This window comes from Ochlerotatus camptorhynchus, unplaced genomic scaffold (genome assembly GCF_037179485.1).
Source record: "Ochlerotatus camptorhynchus isolate MF236.1 unplaced genomic scaffold, CSIRO-AGI_Acam_v1.1 ptg000457l, whole genome shotgun sequence".
NCBI classification, from domain to species: Eukaryota; Metazoa; Arthropoda; class Insecta; order Diptera; family Culicidae; genus Ochlerotatus; species Ochlerotatus camptorhynchus.
The window spans coordinates 2,832,890-2,855,093 of record NW_027040943.1 but is presented as its reverse complement, the minus strand read 5'-3'; the positions used below and the strand labels follow the sequence as shown (position 1 = coordinate 2,855,093).

At 38.6% G+C, this 22,204-nt stretch overlaps 3 protein-coding genes across 9 annotated transcripts in view; 1 reads left to right on the top strand and 2 right to left on the bottom strand.

Annotated features, from left to right (window-relative positions):
• The window catches only part of Dscam2 (Down syndrome cell adhesion molecule 2), a 410,918-nt gene that overhangs the window by 242,643 nt on the left and 146,071 nt on the right, over positions 1–22,204 (top strand). The gene's annotated exons all lie outside the window — the stretch shown is intronic.
• On the bottom strand, positions 16,193–17,307 carry LOC135712129 (pancreatic triacylglycerol lipase-like). Its single transcript, XM_065235101.1, has 2 exons — positions 17,055–17,307; positions 16,193–16,996 (listed from the first exon to the last, which is right to left on the bottom strand). The coding sequence occupies exons 1-2, from the start codon at positions 17,264–17,266 to the stop codon at positions 16,195–16,197; spliced, it is 1,014 nt and encodes a 337-aa protein (XP_065091173.1). The 5' UTR covers positions 17,267–17,307; the 3' UTR covers positions 16,193–16,194.
• Positions 19,740–20,876, bottom strand: LOC135712128 (lipase member H-like). Its single transcript, XM_065235100.1, has 2 exons — positions 20,629–20,876; positions 19,740–20,573 (listed from the first exon to the last, which is right to left on the bottom strand). Exons 1-2 carry the CDS (start codon positions 20,841–20,843, stop codon positions 19,760–19,762), a joined length of 1,029 nt encoding a protein of 342 aa, XP_065091172.1. The 5' UTR covers positions 20,844–20,876; the 3' UTR covers positions 19,740–19,759.

The following is a 22,204-nucleotide window of genomic DNA, read 5'->3' as shown; positions in this document are numbered from 1 at the left end:
CCAAGTAATTTTGCCAGTTCATCTTTGATCTGATCCAGGGATTCACCACTGGGCAGTCCTTTCATGACAACCTTGAACACACGTTCAGTTTTGGTGTCGTAAGTAAAAAATTTGTGCTTCTTCTCAGTAAGATACTTGAGAAGACATTTAAATCCGTCCAAGGTTTCAGCCAATACACGGCATTCACCCCGACGTCCAATTTGTAGTGAAAACTTAACTTTCACGAAATTCGAAAGTTCCATGCGAAGAGCATGGAAATCGGTAGTGGTTATCACAATAGGGGGAATTTTTTCCTTCTTGGCATTAAGCCGGGAAAGTTTACTAGAATTTTTCTTGGATGATGGATCATTCTCATCATCCGTGAGCAAATCAAATTGATTACTCAAATTAATTTCATCAGAAGGGGGGTCAAGAGTTTGCCCCTTTCTTTTGCGTTTAGGCGCCATGGCGGCAGTAAATTTTTATCCAAATCGACTTCCAAGCAGATTACTATAAGAATCTGAAGGATCGAAGAGGAATTTTCCAAATCGATATCCAAGAAGGATTACCTCGGGTAGGGTCCAAACAAGGATCGAAGAGGAATAAGAGTTGAACAAGGTAGAAAATTTTTACAGGTTGAGCACTGAAAAGTGCTGTTTAAATTTGTTGTAGCTTTAGGTAGTAGTAACACTTCCTTCAGCAAAAAGCAAATAGATCCGCACGGCAAGAGAGCACGATGCGGACTGTTTTGATGAGGCTCTTGAGTTCGCGTTCAAGAGCCGAGTACGCTTCGAAATACACGGGTGTTCCACGTTTCCGGAAAAGCTTAAACGCGTCGGACTTTTTACGATAAACCTCAGTGCATTGGTGGTCCCACCAAGGGGAAGGAGGTTTCCTACGCAAAGACGTTCCAGGAACCGGCCGAGTTTGAGCTCGAAGCGCGCTGTCCAAGATCAGATTGGAGAGGAAGTTATATTCCTCCAACGGTGGAAGCCCTTCTACCGACGACACGGCTTCCTCTATCGCGGTCTTGAACGTTGTCCAATCGATATTACGGGTGAGGTCGTACGCGACGTTAACGGATTCCGACGGATTGAACCCACTGGCAATCGAAATTTTGATCGGCAAGTGATCACTACCGTGGGGATCCTGGATCACATTCCACGTGCAATCCAACGATAATGAGTTAGAGCAAAGTGTGAGGTCTAATTTACTTCCATTCGAAGATGGTCCAGCCAAACGTGTTACTTCTCCATTGTTAAGAATTGTCATATTGAAGTTATCACAGAGGTCATATATAAAAGTAGAACGGTTGTCATCATACAGTTCCCCCCAGCCTGTACCGTGGGAATTAAAATCTCCCATAATCAACCGTGGAGCAGGAAGTACTGAACATATATCTGAAAGTTGTTTTCGATTAACAACGGCTCTAGGAGGAATATAAACAGAAGCAATACAAAGGCTCTTACCTTTAATAATAGCCTGACATGCGACAACTTCAATACCTGTAAATTGTGGAAGATTCACTCTATAGAAAGAATGGCACTTTTTGATCCCCAAAAGTACCCCTCCTCCACGCGAATCCTCACGATCCAGTCGAATAATGTTAAAATCATAAAAAGGAAGATCTATATCTGAAGAGAGCCAAGTTTCACAAAGAGCAAATGCATCACAATCATTATTGTGAACTAAAAACTTAAAAGAGTCTAATTTAGGAATAAGACTTCGACAATTCCACTGTAGAATAGTGATCAAATCCCCGACCTCGTTTGGAAAATTATCCATCGAAGGAAATGATTGCTGCAATGAGGGGCCACTTCAATGTCAATTGCTTCAAGAGGGTCTTCACAGTAGGAAGCATTGCCAGAACAATGCTTTTGAGAGGATCAGAAATATTCAGGTACTTGAGAATATCGTCCACAATTTTATCAAATGAGAACAACCCAGATGAAGAAGGGGCTTCTGTTCTTAAAAATGGGACATCAGGGGTTTTGGATGTCCCCGGGAGAGGTGGAAAATCCTGGGTATAGTCAGTTCTTCTGAATCCAGGAGGAGTAGAAACTTCCTTTTTTCCACCACTCCTTGATTTGGGCAAGCTGATTTGGGGTTCTTCATTCTCAACTTTCCGCGAACGGATGCGTTTTCGTTTCCGTGCTGAAAAACAGAAAGAAGTTCCCTCCTCAGCCAAGTCAGAGTCAGTCTCGTCATCTGACAAAAGAGAAAAGGGATTTTTGTCGTTGGTCGATGGCGTGGCCGTCTTAAGCATTTCTGCAAAAGACTGCCGGGAACGTTCCTTAAGTGAGCGTTGTAATTTCTCCCCGCGTTGTTTGTACACCGGGCATGACGAGATACCATGAGGAGTTCCCTTACAGTACACGCATTTTGGTGCGGTAGCTGCACAGGTGTCATCCCCATGCTTCTCTCCGCATTTGGAACAGCGTGCCTTGCTGCCACAGTGGGAGGCCGTATGTCCCAACTGCTTACAGTTTTGGCAGTTCATGACCCGGGGAACGAACAAACGCACAGGTAGTCGAAGTTTTCCCAGCTCGATGTAGTGAGGAAGGGCTGAACCAGAAAAGGTCACACGGAACGAGTCTGTGGGGGTAAAACTCTTTTTACCCTCGCTGACAGATACTGAGCCCAGTTTTTGGACATCCAGTATCTTCACCGGAGGAAGCAAACGGTTCTTGAAACGGCCAACCGCCTGCTTCTCCAAGATCTCGGGGGTCAGACTCGCTTCGGTGACCACACCTTCGATCTCCACATCACGAGCTGGGATGTAAACTCTGTACTCGAGCGTGAAGAGCTGGGAGGCAGCAATCTCGTTAGCCTGCTTCAGGTTAGAGACGGAGACACGAAGTTTATTGTGCCTAACCTTCGTGATTTCAGTCACGGCCGAGTATCGCTTCGTCAGATCATTAGTAATTTGCATTACATTCAAAGGTTTGTTTCTGGGCTGAAAGTAGACAACCCATGGGCCAGTCGAGTCATCTGGATAGGCTCGTGATCGGGGGTTTATCTGAGCCTGTCCTTTGCCAGACTGAGACGATGAACCAGGGAGAGATGACGTACGTTTTCGAACCTTCTTGCCATCGCGTGGCAAAGTGGTGTCATCTTCCGACAAAACGTCCATTTCGTCTTGCGACAAAATGTCCATTTTGCCGTACTAGTGGGAGCGAAAAACGCTCTACCACTGAAACGATAATCACTCGGACACAATACACAAAAAAAACTACAAACACAGAACACAAACTTAAAATTTAACTGTGGGGGAAAGAGAGAAACAAGAACAAAAACTTATCTGATAATCCTATACTACTACCACCGAGCGTTTAAACAGCAGCAGCGGAGCGACGCGCAGCGTGGATGATCTTCGATCAGCGTGTGCGGCGGTCTTCGTTGGTGTGTGCTTATGTGAGGGTCGGCACTCAGCTGAACACACGATGATAGATGAGCGGTGTAAATGCGGAGGCAGATGCTGACACTCGATGACGATGATCCGTGTGCAGGTATGCGTTACCACGCACCGATGTTGCGCAAAATGGTTGGCGAATTGGCAATCGTAAAAACAATTTTCCTTCCGATGATGCCGAAAACACACTTTCTTCTCAGAAAAAAACTCACTTTTAATTAATTATTTAGCTGGGAACTCTAAGCGAGAAAAAACTGACAATTTAAATCAAGCGAATAGCGAGAAAACTTCCAAAATAGCGGAGCGCGAACTAAGTCGACCGTACTTCTTGCTAGGACGCAGTGGAATGAACATTAAAGTTAATTATAAAAAATGTAAATTTTTTGTAGAAGAATTACCTTATTTGTTTTATAACAAAACAAGGTCTTTTGCCAAATCCTGAAAAGTTCAAACGATACAAGAAGCTAAATCACCTACTAATGTGAGCGAATTGAAAGCATTCCTTGGACTAGTTAATTTTTATGGAAAATTTCTACCAAATGTGTCATCAGTTTTGAATCCAATGTATCGATTGTTGAGAAAGGATACAAAATTTGAATGGAATGAAACTTGTAACAAAGCTTTCCGTGAATGCAAGGGAATGCTGCTTAATGCAAATGTTTTAACTTTTTATGACCCTAAAAAACCAATTATTGTCAGCAGTGATGCTTGTTCTTACGGACTTGGAGAAGTAATTTCTCACGTCATTGAAGGTAAAGAAAAACCTATATGTTTTACCTCATTTTCACTAAACAATGCTCAAAAGTCATATCCCATACTACATTTGGAAGCTTTGGCTGTAGTTTCAAACATTAAGAAGTTTCATAAGTTTTTATACGGACAGAAATTCACAGTATTTGCCTTCAATTGGAATCCTTGGAAAACCTGGGCTAAATTCCATTTTTGTTAATAGACTTCAGCGTTACATCATGGAGTGGTCCATATATGATTTCAATATCGTTTACAGACCTTCGGAAAAAAAAATGGGCAACGCTGACTTCTGTTCGCGGTTGAACGAAAAACGCAGTAGGATCTGCCCGCGAACGGTTGGTTTTGTTTTCGCTGGCGCTGATTTCATCTGTTTTTCGCATATTTTTTAATTGTTCACTGTCGTATATCAAATGATAGTGAGTGACTCAATTGACAGTGACGATGAGGTTCGAATGAGAAAGGGACTCTTAAAATCATGGGCATGTGAGGATTTGTTTTCACAGAATTGATTGAATGGTTGTATAGGTTCATCTTCAGTCGAATGAAATGAAAATTAACAGCACTGGTTGCTGCTTTCAAACTCAAACCCGTTCGGGATGTCGCGACAAAACTGTCAAAAAGTTTCGTGCAGAAAGCCAAGGAACGAGCAAGACTACGTTCATTCAAGGTAAGAACGCGAGCACGTAAGCTGTACACACAAATGTTGACAAAATCACACTGCTGTATCATGGTCAATGAAACATACTTAAAATCGGACTTCAAACATACTTAAAATCGGACTTCAGACCATGATTTAGACTTGTAGCATGCTTTAAAACCACTATAAAACTTGCAATGTTACTTGGGATATGTGACTGCGAAAGACAAGTTCGATGTTTCAGAGTTCCTCAGGAAACAGCGAGTGTCGAAGAAATTCCAAGAAATTCATAATTTGGCAGCTATTTGTTCGCGCGGAAAATGGAGCAAGCCTTCCTATGTAACAATTTGGGTTTTATGAGGGTTCTGAAGACCATTATTTAGACTGGTAGAATGCTGTAAAACCACGATAAAACTTGCAATGCTACTTGGGTTTCGTAACAACTACAACCGTAAAAGGCCAAGTCTACATGAATGAGTGCCTGAAGAAACGACTGCTTCCGTTTCTCAAATCACCGGATCTAGCTTATTGTCACTACTCCAAGGAAGTCCTGAAGTGGTACAAAACGAATGGGGTCAATTTCGTGCCGAATGATCTCAACCCCCGGCCGATCGAAAGATACTGGGCTATAATGAAGTATGAACTCCGTAAGCATCCCAAAGTTGTCACTACGGAGCAGGAAATGTTGAAGTCATGGTTGAAAGCAGAAAAAAATGTTGATTCAACCGTTGTACGAAACATTATGGGTAGAATGAAGAAGAAAGTTCGGGCATTTTAATTTGGTGAAGAAATAGAGTGAAATAAAAATACGTAAACCAACCTTATATATATACAGGGTGTTCGGCTCCTTAGTGCAAATTATTTAAGGGGCGATAGAAGATCATATTTGAAGTAAAAAATTGTTGTACGCATATGATCAAAGCTCAAAGATTACTGAGATATTGAACTTTTTTTTTCTGATTTGGTCTATGCTTGCCATAAATCGAAAACTATGCCATTTAACACAAAAGTCTTAAATTATTTGCACTAAAGAACCAAACACCCTGTACATAGTTATACATTCCCTGACAATTTCATGACTATCGATTGAGAGACTTATTTTTGGCGAGTACTTCTAAGTGATGCAATTTAATTTAACCCTTTACAATATTTGCTGTTCCTGATTGTTATAGACGGAAATTGAAAATTTCGTTTGGTTTCGTTTCGTATCGTTTCGTATCGTTTAGGCAAAATTTGGTCAGAGCTAAATTTATGATCACTGAAAATTTTGAAGTAAATTGATGAATTCATAGGGCCTTACAAAAGCAAACGTCTAAAATAAGGTGAAAAATCCAATTTGTGCAAGTTACTATTGAATTTAAGCCAAAAATGCATTTTGTTTCGCTGTTGTAGCATTTTCATACAGCATACCTCTAGCCAAAACGTCTGACGATGCCATTGTTTTGAATTTTCCTATTCAACTCCAGAAATTTACTTAATGTGCAGTTTCGTCAGCTTCTTCATCATCTTTATCCCGTGACATTTTTTTACATCCATCCATCTATCCCATGTTCAGTTGCCGACCCAATTCTATTACTTCCACATTCATCAAAAACAGAGCGTCGCTCTCAGGGAAATATCCGTTTTGGTGCGATGGAATGCAAGTGAATCATTCCGGTCTACCTAAACCGCTCACACATATCTGGGTTACCGGTAAGAAATCAACCGAAAGGAGAAGATATAAATATGAAAACGTAGTTGGTCTCGCTAGGTCTTTGACGTCTTCCACTTGCTAGTCCCTTCGGATCGCACAAGAACCGATGTAGGTCGAACAAAACCGCATCACACACGAATACCCGGAACAATTTCACCTTCCGTCTATCCCGAACATCACTGCAATCAGAGAATATGTGTAGCGGTTGGTGTGTTGTACATTCAATTCTATGAGTGGGGTGAATTATTTAAAATCCATTTGGTAAATTAAAATTTGGATGCATCATCCTCCCCTTCTCTTAGCCCGATAAGCAAACGAGTACGTAATGGATAACCTCTACTATATGGCACATGGGAGCCACTTGTGGCAAGGAGAATCGTAACATGATAGGAATTCTAATCGAACGCAATGGGGATGTACATAGATTGAACGCTATGTTTAGCCCGATGGAAAAAACAGGTCACTTTCGTAAGCATTAGCATTATGTATATACTACAAAATTGCATTTTAAAAAATCTGATGATTACAACTAAATTTAAAATACTACAGAAATGCCAATACAACTTATTGAAATTAATCGAATATATTTTAACATCTATCAATATCATCATGACTTTTTTATCTTTTATCTTTCCAGGTAAGCTTCAACTTTGGCACACCCAATCAACGTTAAATCTTGATCATTGTTCAGGAGATATCACGACAGTCTATGGTAAAACAAACACTCCTACAAAGGTATTTTTCTCAAACCTTAATTTCTCGTTCCTGATTAACACCTAAGACCAAGTTTCTTCAACCGAAGCAGAAAAGTTGCCATGATTACATACATACCTTTCCATGTCGTCAGTGTCTTAATCTTCTGGTTGTCCGAAAGATCACGTCCTCTCACATGAAAGCCAAACAACACGGCCACAAGCTCCCCCATCTTATGCTTTGCCGGAAACGGAGCAGGAGCAAACCGAAGAGCATCACATAATTACCGGGAAAACTTTTCACACTCAGGAGGGACGAAACTTCTTAAAAACTCATTACCTACCCGACAGCAAAACGCGTGATCCGTAGGAGCAACAACATACGTACTCACACCTACATATGAGTATGTACTGCAGATGCTTAAAGCTAAAGCTACTACAGCAGAAATACGAAACGAAACTTCACTAGAAAGGCTTGATATTTATTTAAACTTGTTTACCGTGAACATTTAGCACGAAATTAATCTTTGTAACAGCGCCTTTCTTTGGCAAGTAGGTACAGTGTATCTCTAAACTGTGCGTACACCTGAATGGACAGTTTATTAAAATACTTGGATCAGACAGATTTTTTAAATCCTGGCTGGTGGTTGAACAACTATTAATGAATTTATATGAATAGTTTTGGACTTTATTAGCAGAGCCGATATGAAGTTTGACGCATGGTTTCCAACTTTTTTCGTGGCGGACGAATTTAAGTCAAATTACCGGCATATGAATGATCTTTATTATGACTACAAACGACCAAATTTAAAAACGTTCGGTGCACTGTATTTCAAGAAAATTTTATTTTTTAGAAGAAGGTATTTGTCTGAAATAGCTATAACTTCTTACATACTGAACCAAATAAGCCCAATACTATACCGATACCCAATATATGATGTATGAGCCATCAGCCAAAAATTCAGATGTTTATGTTTTCTAAATTGTGCTCATTGAGCTGTTTTTTTTTTTCTAAAATGTATGGACAGCTGTAAAGTGTACACTCAATTATGAGATTCACTGTAGGTAAATCGTACCAACGATGGCGGCGGCGATTCTCTAGACCGAATAAGCGAAAACATTTTTTTTAATCGACCGTGACAATGAATCTTGTGTTGACGACGTTGGTGGTAACGAACATGTTTGAACTGTAGGTGGTGTTATATTTGGCGCTAGGTTTTATGGTCCTAGGAATTAACACAAAAGAAAGTAATTATTTTGATGGTGCAGGAATCTACCTTAAGTGGAGCCTATACGATTACCTTTAAATACAATAATCATATTGTCAATACACTCTATATTGACGTCAATATATTGGCATTGACAATATTTCTGTATTCACATCATCAATATTATTGTCAGTGATTCCCCTTCCCGTTAATATATTGAAACGTGTGGAGTTCGCAGTAGTAAAGTGGCCGTCGACATCCTTCAATACAAAATTATTTATTTCCATTATACAGTGCCTTCCATTTTTTTTTTATTATAAATATCAAAGTTTATCATTTTTTCAAAACATGGTCAATTAAGGCCTTATTGAGGGTCCACGGTGATATTGCCATTCCTGGGCTCCTACATGTACATAGACTGATGCAAAATTTTAAATGTTCACTCCACAGTGCTCAAACGGTTCCTAATCGGGCCCTGATTGCCTCCCAAAATTTGAACTCATTTGTTAAGAAACTGACGTAAAATTAAATATGTTAGTTGTTTATTTGTTCATATGTTATTAATTGTTTAAGAGATTGGTAATCTTATGGTATTTTGAACTGAAATTGTGTTAAGGATTCACAATCGGCCAAGTCTGTCGACAATCCATAGTTGATAGCATAGCAAGTAAACAAGTTTTATAAATTTTTAATAGCTTAATAATATTGATAACCAATTAAAATTGTAATGCCAATCATATCTTAGATCAAATCTAATTCAAATGGTGCATCGACATTGTAAATCAAGTCATAAAAGGCTAAGTTATTAGCATTTAAAAACTAACATGATTTCGTGACACTGCTACGGTACAATGGTACGCCACATACAAAGCCGTAGTCATACGTCAAAATATAGAGTCGACTTTCCGATCGAGTTGACGACGACGATTCTGACAGTCACGCAAATTAAACATCAGCAGGGGAACGTTACATGACAAGCGAGGGGCGATCAACTTCATAAATTAGCTGAATTGTAAATACACACTTCGGAAAATACACAAAAAAAAATACGTACATGTGTACACGTTGAAACTACAATACCAGAATAAAAAAAAATACTTAAAAATACATTGAAAATACTTTGTACATGAAAAATACATTTCATAATGAATCGAATACACTTTAATACAAAAATACACAGATCAAAAAAATACATAAATACGAAAAAATACAAAATACACCTTTTCAAGTCGAGTAGATGAATCGAAAATACTTCAAGTCGAGTAGATGAATCGAAAATACTCGAGTTGACAGCCCCTCGATGACAAGGCTGTCAAGATTCCCGGTCCGGTAGAGGAATTCTCTCGGGTTGGTCATTTTCAAGATTTCCCTGGGCATAGCGTGTCATTGTGCCTGCCATTGGAGGCGAACCAGCCGAAGGCTGAAAGCCTCCCTAATAAAGATAAATTAATTAATTAATTGTGCCTGCCACACTATAATCAAAATCATCAATTGGTGTGCATAGAAAGCTCTGAATTAATAACTGTCGAAGTGCATCTAGAACACTAAGTTTAGAGCTGGAAAAACGCTCTCTACCTAAGCGTAAAAAGCCTAGAAGAAGAAAGAAGACGAAAACGGATGGATTTAATCATAAATCCCAACCAGTGCACTTTGCATTGAGCCGATAATAACACATCTTTTGTGTACCTGTTATGACAAAATTAGTCACCACTAGGCCTCCGATCCTCTTCCATCACAACAAACCATGACGACCAATTAGTTTTTGAACCCTGATAAAGCATACGTCATATTGGAAGGCGATTTTTTTTTATTTTTTCAGCAGCGGTCCGACCGTCAAAAGAAACTAAAAAAACAAAAACGATGCTGATACCTATTTACCAAGCAACCTGGGATTGTACCCACAATATTCAGTAACAGTAATGTTCGGTCATTCCCGGGCCACGGAGCTCTATACACCACAATAAACCATTATGACTGAAGATCGTGCATGTTGTCGTGTTAAGAAATAGAATAAGAAACGAACGAAAACACTAACCATAAGAAAATGTTTTTTTTTTTTTATTATTATTATAGTCACTTTAACACTTTAAAGGTCATTCGTGACTGTAGTTCATAGCAGTTCAATTTAATATTACACTTTTTGTTTTTATTTTTTGAATCGGATTAAATATTCTTCAACTCCTGCCGCCGACGGCCATAAAGAATCAATTTCTACTAATGCTTGGAAGCGGCTACTATTTTGTTCCAAGTTCTGGGAGCCCTGGATTAAACACAATTTCTTCTTTTCATTTGCCTTCTGAGTCAATTCACTTGTTGACATCCGTTGCCTTTTATTGGTAGCTTCGATGAAATCCGTCATCGCCATTGTCGTCGTCGCAGTCATCATCGCAGTCATCGTCGTTATCACTGGTTGTTTTGTGTTTGTTATTGCTTTTGTTCTGTTGCATTTCGGTTTCTTCGTTAGTTTTTGTTAGTGGGGAGTCTGGCTCCAGATTCGGTTCCTCTTCTTCAGATGCTGATGATAATGGTGGCAACTCGTCTCCATTCAACTTTGGATCACTTGACCTTCTGGGTGCTGCTTGTGGTGGTGTTTTGGTGTTACTAGCTGTTTTCGGAGTCTTCATACACTTTTGTTTGGGATGGGCTGCTTTTCCGCAGTGACGACATGTTTTGGGCTGATTCCGGTATGTCACCAGTTTTGTTTCGCCATCGATGGTCACACATGATGGAATGGGGGACTAAGCTTCATCCGAAGGACTCGTACACCTTTGTAGATTCCCGGGAAATGGTACTTCCACCGTTCCTGTGTGATAGATATCACAACTCCATACTGCCACATGAAATTGATGACGGTCAAATGCTGCGTGTGAGAAGGAAGGTCATGCACGCACACTGTCACTGCTTCACATTCAACATACACAGGAATCTTGAAATCCTTGTTATCGCAAATAATAGTGTGATTGTTGTGATTTGCCCTTTCATAGCGTAAGGCGGTTTCACCATCGATTGTCTCGATATATACCCAGTTACGCAGATTGTGTAGCTGAATGTTTGTCGTGTCCGTGAGTTTAAGTTTCACTTTATTTTCGAGGATTTTTTGAATTTCTCCCGCGTCCGGGCGTTTCGGAAGCAACCGTAAGAAAAGAATTTGTTGCACGTCCGATGCAAACCAGCAATGGGGGACAACTGACATAAGAAAATTAAATCAATCTGACCGTCAAAACATTTAATTTTTGAGGGTGCTTGGTATTGAACACACGACCTTCTGCTAAGTAATCAACTGTAATTACCTTTCGAACAAACAGATTGTGTTTGCATCGCCGTTTGTATCCGTGACGACAACGAAACAAAATTCAAAAAATGACAGAAACGAAGATATTCATATAGAATTACCTCGGCATGATTCAAGGATGATTCAACTCACCAAAGTGTGAATTCAGTGGTTTTTTTTTCTGTATGAGCTTAACAATACGCAAGATCATACTAGGGTAAATGTTGGCTTCGGCACCCATTGACTGTTTTCGGCAACCAAAATTTAAACGTTAATTTCACTATGTTTTCCCATCAACGCACTTCCCTGAATGGGTCCAAACGATTGTTTAGCCTTTCAGCTTCAATCTGATTATATTTGAACGATCGAGCAATCCAGTAATGCTACATTTTTCTTCAAATAAAGCATACGCACTACAAAATGGGGTTGATTTCGAGTTGCCGATAATAGAACAGCTGGTTAACACGCAGTTCTAATGGGAAGGTTGCCGAAGAAAAAGAGGCTGCCGACAATAGTCACACTCACCTGAGAAGTTTGGAGCGTTGTAAAAACGCTTTCAAAACGTTTTGAAAAGTTCTGTCGATTGGAATGGATAGAGAAGCAAGCAGCACATGAATGTAAACAAACAGACACATCATATATGTGCGTGACGCTGAGAAAATGCTAGTAGAAGTGCAGACGCTGCTTAGATTGACGAAAATACGTAAATTCCCCTATCTGGGAAACAAAAGCTTGCATCTCTTTTATTACCACGTAATTTGATGCACCAGCAAATATAACGTAAAAGCGAGTGAATATAAAAAAAACGCAATAAACGCGTGTGGTGCACGGATCAGTTTAAAAATGCATCCAAAATTCTATCTGAACAGCTTGCAGTAAAAAAAAAGCCAAACATTGACCATATCGTGTTAAAAATATTTCTTTGCGTCTTGATTTTAAATTCGTCATACGATTTTCTATTTCGTACGAATACATTGAAACGGCACGGCAGGAGAATTTATTTTAAATGTTGAACAGAAGTACAGTACCTTGCATGACACTTTACATAATTATATGGTATGACTGTAATGGCCATTTTTTCATATGGCCTAATGCCATTTTTGATCATGTAATTTTTGAATTTTTCAAAATGACGTCTTAAACATTATTCAATAAATTTTACATTGAAGGTGTTTTTGTTACTTCATACGTTAAGTTTACAATTGTCAGAGTTGGTTGGAAATGCTATCGAACATAAAGCTTTAGTATGACAATAAATAAATAAATTTGCACACTAAAGCTTCATGATAAACCCGATGTAGTAAATGCTCAAAAATATCTCTAAAAGTACATTTTTACGCATTTTTTTTTTTTAATATAATATCTCATGAAAAATGCAAACTTTTGATGTACCTAATTGAATCCATGGCCACATGAAAATTAAAAAAAAATCGTAGAACGTCAACTATTGGTCCTATTTTTAAACTTCTTGTTAACAAGCTCTTGTATGTAATTTTAGCACAGATATCAATTTGGAATGTCTCAAACAATGTTTCCTGAAGAGAAATCACAAAAAAAAACGTACTAGCAAAAAGTTCAAAAATTTTACCAAGAGTTCTTGATTTACGATTTTTAGGTGTCCATGGTTTTAAATATGCTAAAATTTTGCGTTCGCCGTGATTTTTTTTTAAAGAAACAATATAAAAATTAAACACATACTTTCTGAGAAATTTCAGTTTTTAACACTTTTCGGAATATGTAGTCAAAATTACTAGAAACAAAACCATGTATATTTTTCCTAGAAAAACTTTATTTTTATGTACAACTTTGAAGCGGCGCCGGTGGTGTAGTGGTAAGCGTAATTACCTCTCACCCCAGCAGATCTGAGTTCAATCCCAGTCTTCACCGCCGGGATGTTCTGAGGCATAACATCTGTGATCCCGCCTTCCTTCGGAAGGCAAGTAAAGCCGTTGGGCCCCCCGGTTCATGAGTTTGATGGGTCGATAGGTAGGGGTCCAGGTGTGGGAGCTGCCTCCCTGGCGTCGGTAGCATTGGTGCTCAGCACGGAAAACAAGATCGACGGAAAACAAATCAAGGGAAAAAATTCTACAACTTTGTCTCAGACGTCATTTCGATCAGATGTGACATTTTAGTGGTATAATTTATTGGATAATGCCAAAGACACCATTTTGAAAAATAGAAGGTCCAAAATGGCCGAATTGTTGTAAAATTCGTTAAAATCATTGGTATATTTTATTCTTTCTGCCCGTTTTGATGAAAGTAGACACATATGTATGTCCAAGTAGATCTCTACTTTTACCTTTCTGACAAAACATAAAATCTGAAATCCGCAAAAAAGTTGTTGAATATATTGCAAAAATAATTAAAAAAAAAGTTTGTTTTGTTTTTAGACATCAGCGTAAATCCCCACCAAACACACCCTAGCTGCTCCAAGTAGAGGGATCTAGAGTGACGGTTGAAGTGTTCATCATTTAAGGTTATCCACGAATTAAGCCATTTTGTAATGTGTTCATATGAGCAGAACTGCTGATCAGCACGAAACAAGAAATAATCGGATAGCACAATATCTGGGGAATATGACGATGGGGTAGGACTGCCCATTTGAGCGTTTCCAAGTAGGTTTTAACAGGTTTGGCAACGTGAGGCCGAGCAATCACAATCACTTTTGCGTGCCTCTGCTCGTATTGTGGCCATTTTTTGCGCAGTGCTCGGCTAAATCGGCTCGATACCGTTCCCCAGTGATGGTTTCGTTCGGTTTCAACAGCTCATAATAAATAACACCGACGTGGTCCCACACAGCGTGAATATTTAGCCGAGCCAATGACGTAGAAGCATAACAGGGCAGTCCCCATGATTTTTTCTCTTTAGGTTGCACTAATGAATCCATTTTTCATCACCCGTCACGATACGATGCAGTAAACCCTTCCTTTTTTGCCGCTGGATCAGTTGTTCACAGGCAAAAAAAGACGCTTCAAATCATAAGGAATCCAAGTTCATTGCTTTTGAATCATTTGCAACGCATGCAATCGCTTGGAAACGGCTTGGCGGGTAACTCCTATTGTTGAAGCAAGCTCTTCTTGCATTTGGCTCGGATCCTCATCGATCATGGCCTCTTCAATGTATTCGATGGTTTTTGGCCTTCCTTTACGCGGACGGTCGTCAATATCGAAATCATCGTCTTTGAAGCGATAGAACCATTCAAGGCACATTGTTTCACTTAGAGCAGCATCTTCGTAAACTTTTTGGAGTTCTCGATGCGCTTCAGCCGCTGTTTTCTTCGAATGAAAGAAGAAAATCAACACTTCCCGCAAATGACGATTATTTGGCACAAAATCAAACATTTTCACACAACCAAAAGTATATGACGCAAAAACAAAATCACTAATGTATCAAAGCAGTTTGTTTACCTTAGCTTGTCTAAACTAGGTTCATCACGTTTTAAATGTCACAATTGACCAGCACTTACTGCTGGAGCCATCTATTGACAAGCAGCGGAAACTTAGTTGCACACCTAATACGTTCCACAATCTGATGCAAATGTCACCATCACGTTGTCTTCCGTCCAGACAAAACTTTGTGGAAACTTACCCGAAAACAAATCTGCTCAGGATTTCTAGAAACCAAGGGGGGATCAAGTGTCCCAGAGGATCAAGTGTGTCCAGTATTTGCAGTATACTATACACCACTTTAAACAAAGAAGAACTATGTACACAGTAAAAAAATCTGAATTTTAATTGTGATGTAAACATTCATTCACGTAAACTTGTATTTTATTTTACGCAAACGAGCAACTTGTAAGCAATGTTGTTTACAAAGATGGACTTTTGTGTACAATATTTGAAATATTTCATTAAATGTCTCAAAACTTAAATTATATGTGAAATTTACACTACTTTTTCGAACTGTGTAGATACTATAAAATAATGACTGTTACAAACGGTTTCAAAATGCAGCATGTAATGAAATTGTGCATGTAATTTTACCGCTTTTGATATGTAACTGTAAATTTACAAGCTTGTCATCTAATTTTACATGCAAGTCATGTAAACTTATATGATGACCATGTGCTTCATATAATCCTCCATGTCATTTTCTCCTGTTAATTTATATGTTTTCACATTGACTAAAGTTTACATGAAAAAGATTGAAGTTCACAACACTTTTTTTATGTGTAACACAAAAAGACGTAGTAGCACAAACATGGCCTTTTCGAAATGCCTCTTTAATGTTTTTATTTATTAACATATTGATCGTGACGACATTATCTTTCGATATTTATGTTAGTAGTTGTTTGTATGAACCATGGAGGACTTAATTTTATTTGTTACGGGAAATCGAACCAGGTTCCGGAAGACGAATAGTCTCCGGCTGAAAGCCTCTTTAACTCATATGTGCGTGACAGATTATTTGCTTTATTTACACCATGTAAATCAAATGTATACCCGAGTGGGCCGTCACGCACATGAACCAATGAATGTTAACATACGTTGATGTTGTGATCGTAAATCTATTTCAAATAAAAATGTTCGTGAACCCATCATTATTCATCATCCTACAAAGTAAAAGGTGGGAAAGGGCTGGTCAGTAAGTAGAAATCTCCTCCTACTCGGCTGCTGTAGATGCCCATTTTCGAAGTCTTGCCAAACAGTCCGAATATACATGTCAGGCACGTTTTTCCTTTGAAAACGTTGCTAGGATTCAAGGCCTCTCGAAACAGTGTAGTCGCATGAGCATGACTACAGATGATTGGTGCAGCGGCTTCCGCGTTCGAAAACAAAGGCAGAACACAATTCGGTTGAGGAACGGCCCCTCCATTCGGATAGAAGTTCTCGTGTCCATCTCCCACGCAAACACCCCAGAAGCAACGGGAAGTTATGATCATCTGAACGTACTTTGCATTCGATTTGTCCAATCTCTTGGTAGGTCCAACATCGAAAGGCATCTTGAACAAGGGACTAGCTGGATCCAGACCGTAAATTGCACTTATTTGACCTCCAAGATTGTAGCCAGTGTGTCCAGCAATTTGTGCTCCCATGCTGTGACCAACCAGGGTTACATCATTCAAGGAGAATCCGTTTCCAGTTAAAAACGTGATAAATTGCGCAAGATACTGTCCAACGGTATAGGTATTGTTGGCTGCAATTGCGTATGCATACGTAGCCAAATTTCCCCAATCCACCACGCAGATGTTGGTATCAACATACTTGAGGTAATCCGTAGTCATTTTAGTAATCCAGTTTCGGTTTCTGTTGTCCAACCATCCATGAATGATGAAAACCAAAGGTTTTGAAGTTGAAATCTTAGAACTCAAACTACTATCGTTCATCATCGTCTGCACCAGGTTTGGGTTGTTTCTAAAAAGTTCAATTTTGTAAAAAAAAAACATTCCAAATAAACTAAACATCAACATACCGATTGCCACACCAGAACGTAATATCCACTGACAGCGGATTGCTTGAACCACCATTTACAATTAACTCTGTAGTATTGTAAATGGCACCAAATAAACTATCCATCAACTGAGCCGCATTGTAATCTGAACTAGCGCTGAAAATATTCAACAACCCAGCGAAAGCACTGTTACCCAACAAGCCTAACACAAGCAATTTCAGTACGTATTTCATCGTTGCTGCAAACCGATAGTGATCCCAAGTATCCGTATCACCACTTGCTTTGGAAATGATTCTAACCAGTGAAAAATTCTCGTTTATATTAAATGTTTCCAAAATGGTGAACATTGTTCGTTTAGGTTCTGTTTGAACAAATGTGCACCGAGCATATAGATAACAATGGATTGTATTTTTTGAAATAGATAATTATATTTAGGAACATTCGTTTTAACGCATGAGAAATGTCGACTTCGGCAATACAGATACTTATTATCGTCAAGAGGCTCATTTTTTACATGAGGATACATTATGTTTAAGAGCATCGGTTGGGTAAAATTAAGCACTCAAGGCCTATGATTACCTCCCTTTTCTTCCTTGATTTCTTTTCCGTCGATCGTGTTTTCCGTGCTAAGCACCAATGCTACCGACGCCAGGCAGCTCCCACCACCTGGAACCCTACCTATCGACCCATCAACTCATGAACCGGGGAACAACGGCTTTGCGGTTTTGATCTGAGATGTTATGCCTCAGAACATCCCGGCAGCGCCGACTGGGATTGAACCCAGGCCTGCTGGGTGAGAGGTAATCACGCTTACCACTACACCTCTGGCCTTACTTATGGTGAAGATGCATTTGCAGAGTAATTGTTTCAGAATTATGCCACTCAGAGTGAGATTTAAACTAGGTAACCTCATTTGAAAATGATGATCGAGCATTCACAAATTTTAAATAGAATTGATAAAGTAGACAAAGGGGAAATGGCTCTAATGTTGGCCTATGGATCTAAGATTTGGTCCATCGCTAAAAATCTGCTATTTATCAATTTTATCTACATGAATTGAAAATTTAGTCGATTGCTCAATTTATGTATGGGCCCAAATCAGGGGCATTTAGGCCGACATTACATCCATTTCCCCTATATATATATATATATATATAGATTCCGATAAAGCCACTCTAAACAAACGTTCGCGATACATAAAAAAAATGCTAAAATTGAAAATAAGGAGTTGGTCATAATGGTATATTAATAACACTCACCCTTCACAAATATTATCGGATTTTCAAGCTATTCTAAAAAAAGTATCATAGGCCACTATTCTAAACACGAAGCATACAATCATGGCTGATGTGTAAAAATAGATCTCAAATAGGTTAGGTGTTCATTACATCATAAAACATTTTCAATGTTCCTTTTTACAGGGTCGTTAGTTCTAAGAAGGGAAACCTATTATTTAAGGGGTTACATATATGTAAAATCGACCAAAAAATCGATTCTTCAAAAATGGTCGATCTCGATTCGTATTAATAAACACGTGTTAGTGTTAATATTAGTAAACACGTATTCGCAACTGATGTTCGTTGACCGAATTTTCTTCCACGCGCAAATCGAACTGTAAAACTTGCAAATCGTTTTTCTCTAAACACAGAGTTGATTTACAATATCTCAGGACTGGATGGACCAAATAGGGGTGAAGACTCACAAGATGTATCCCGTGTGCATGACGTAGCCGGGTTTTAAAATTTCATGTTTTTTTAAATACAAAAATAAAAAACTGACGATTCTGACACACGGGACCTGTTTAACGAATCTTCATCCTAAAAATGAGCCGATTTGGTCAAAGCAGTGATGAGATATCGTGGGACTCGTTTTTTCAAACCACTAACTTCAAATAAGAATATCTCAGCAATTTTGTTACCAAATGTCATCAAATTTATTTTGTTTACAATTGAAAATGAATATTTTGATACCCTGAAAAAAAAGGTTAAAAAAAAAACAATTAAATGTGTGTTTATACCAACCCATGATTTTTCTACCGACTTACTTTAATGTATCCCATTAAAGTTTACACTTCTACGCAAAATATCTTGTTTTTCATACGTTCTCAAAACTATCCATGAGATTTCCTATTAGAGAAAATGGGGGTAAAATGACCATGAGCAGTTAAAATGCGCATACCTTCTATCTCATGTGCTAGTTAATGGGGGTTATTCCGAGAGTCGAAGTGACTTTTTTCACTAGCGAAGTGAGAAAATTCACGTGGTGGTCACGTTCACGTCACCACGACTTTTCTCACTTCACTTGTGACAAATGTCACTTCGACTCTCTTAATAACCTCTAATATGATGGCGAAAAATTGCAGCCATACGTTAAACCTTAAACGTACTATATGAATTGAAGCAAAAAAAAAACAAACTAGACAGATAAGCGCACTTTTACTTATTTAAAAAGTGTGATAAAAGTGCGACTTTCCGTCTAATCGTCTTGGTATCTTCGGTGCATTTATTTCTCATGATGCAAGCAATAGGTGCTCCAAAGACACCAACATAATTTAACGGAAATGTGCACTTTTATCACACTTTTTAAATTTTCGAGACTGTCGAGTATCTGATGCAATCAGCAATAACATATTAATTGAGAAAAACTATTAAAATTCTAAAAAAAATGTTTTTTTTTTGTCTTTTCACACTTTTATTTCAATGTTTTTAGATAAAATGTTTTAGAGCTCACGTGTACGGTACAAATGCGGTCGTCTTCACATTGAAATTTCCTCCAATTCGGCTCGAATAGATGCCCATTTTGTTGGTAGCACTGAAAAAGCACAAAACCGGATAGTACGAAAAATAATCCGTACACGCTTTCCCTGTGAAAACATTGCTCGGATTCAAAGCCATTCGGAACAACGTGATCGAATGTGAATGGCTGCAGCTGACCATCTCCGCGCTTTCGGCATTAGAAAACAACGGCAAACCACAGTTCGGCTGAGGTACCCATCCTCCAGTGGGGTAAAAATTTTCATGTCCATCTCCTTTGCAGACTCCAGTGGCGCATCTCGAAGTGATGATCATCTGTACGTACATGGCATCCGATTTATCCAAACGCTTTGCAGTTCCCATATCAAAGGGCATTGTAAACAACGGACCCGCAGGATCCAAGCCATAAATAGAACCAACTTGACCACCTAAATTATAGCCAATGTGTCCGCTTATTTGGGCCCCCAAACTGTGACCAACGAGCGTTACTTTGCTCAAAGGGATCCCCTGACCGTTCAAGTAGGTTATGAACTTTGAAACATATTGACCAACGGCAAAAGTGTTCTTCACTGAGATCATGTATCCAACAATGGCTAAATTGCCCCAATCTACTACACAGACGTTCGTGTCAACAAATTTAAGATAATCATCTTTGAGCTCCTTTATCCAGAGACGATCACCGTTATCAACCCAACCGTGAGTGATGAATACAATCGGTTTAGAAACATCCAATTTCGCACTCAGGTTAGCATCGTTGATCACAGTGGGAGTTAAATCAGCAGTGCCACTGAAAAATCAAAATTCAATTAGCTTTTTAGTTAATTAAATTATACACAACTTACCGATTACCACACCGTATCGTCACATCGACTTCGATAGGATTCGTATTGTTACCATTGGCTAAGTATTTCGTGGTATTTTTAGCTACTCCGAAAATGGTATCCATGACAAATGCCATGTTATAGTCTGTGTTAGTGCTAAAAGAATCGAAAATGCCACCAAACGATCCACTAATGCCAAAAACGGCCAACACAAAAGTGATCACGAAATAATTCATTCTGATGCAGTTGGATAAGTGCCTAAACGGGGTTGCATTTAATCCCTGAATGCCAACCACGAACGGAAAACGATCATTAATATTCTTAGAATCACTAACAGAAGACCGCATTTTTTTTTCCAAGTAATGTTTTCACAAATGTTCATTTTGCTGAAGAAAAAACGTGTCAACGAAGTCGCTGAACTCGATATCTGAGTGTTTTATTGTTTTCAAAAGCAAGAAAACAACTAAACCATCTAGAACCATTTCTATAAAACAGGCCTTTGTTCTAACACGTGTCGATTATTATTTACGGTAAACGATGATAACTACCTTTATTGAGGAGTAATTTGAACATTTTTTATACAGTAATTCTGTTTGACGTCTTTAATATAGTACACACAGATGCATGGGGCCTAAGATAGCCAGTTAGTTAAGGCACGGTTTAACAAGCCGGAGGCGGCGGGTTTGCGTCTTGGTCAGGTATAGAAAATCTTTCTGGTTGGGAATTGTATTGACTTCCCTGGGCAGAGAGTTTCGTTCTGCTTGTCATACAATATACAAACTCATGCATTGGTTGCCATATAAAGTTCTCAATTAATGTATGTGGAAATGATTCAAATCAATCAACTCCAAGCTGTTGTCGAGTGACGACCGACATCAGCAGTTGTTCCACTCAGGGTGAATCACGCGATAGTCTGTATATTAGGGTGGCTCAAAATATCGATTCTGTTCCTCCAAGCTCAATCGATTCTAAATCAGGGTGGAGACGAACCAGTCCCAGGCTGAAAGCCTCCCTTATAAAGGAAACTTAAGGGGGGAAGTACAATTAGAAGGCCTAAAATGAGGCCTATCTTTGAGAGTGTATTGCGAGTAGGGAAATAAATGAATGTTAGTGATTCTTTATGTATGTTATTAAGGATTTAATGAAGATTAATTATCAGTGACATTTTTTTTAAATTTTGCAATTTAGCCCAATTATTATAAATAATGTGAAGTCAATTTTTTAAAGCAGCACTTCGCGCCGTGCAGTCCCTACGTCCATGATCACGTCTGAAACAAAAAAAAACAGGACATTAAATTTGAAGGTACAGCGTACATCATAAATTAATTCGTATGTAAAAATAATGTTTTTTTCACAAAAAAAATTGAAGTTGAAAAAAAAAATTTAAAAAACCCTATTTTTTTCGACTTTGTTTATAAAAAAAACATGTTATAACAAACAAATCTAAAAAATCTTTCTATTCAAGTTATGGAAAATTTAATTATGAACATAAAACAGAAAACCGGAATCGATTTGAATGAAAACTCTGACCTGTACATTGCACGGCGATTTTGAAAACACTACTAGTAGAAGCATTTAAAGTTCAACTTTGACATGT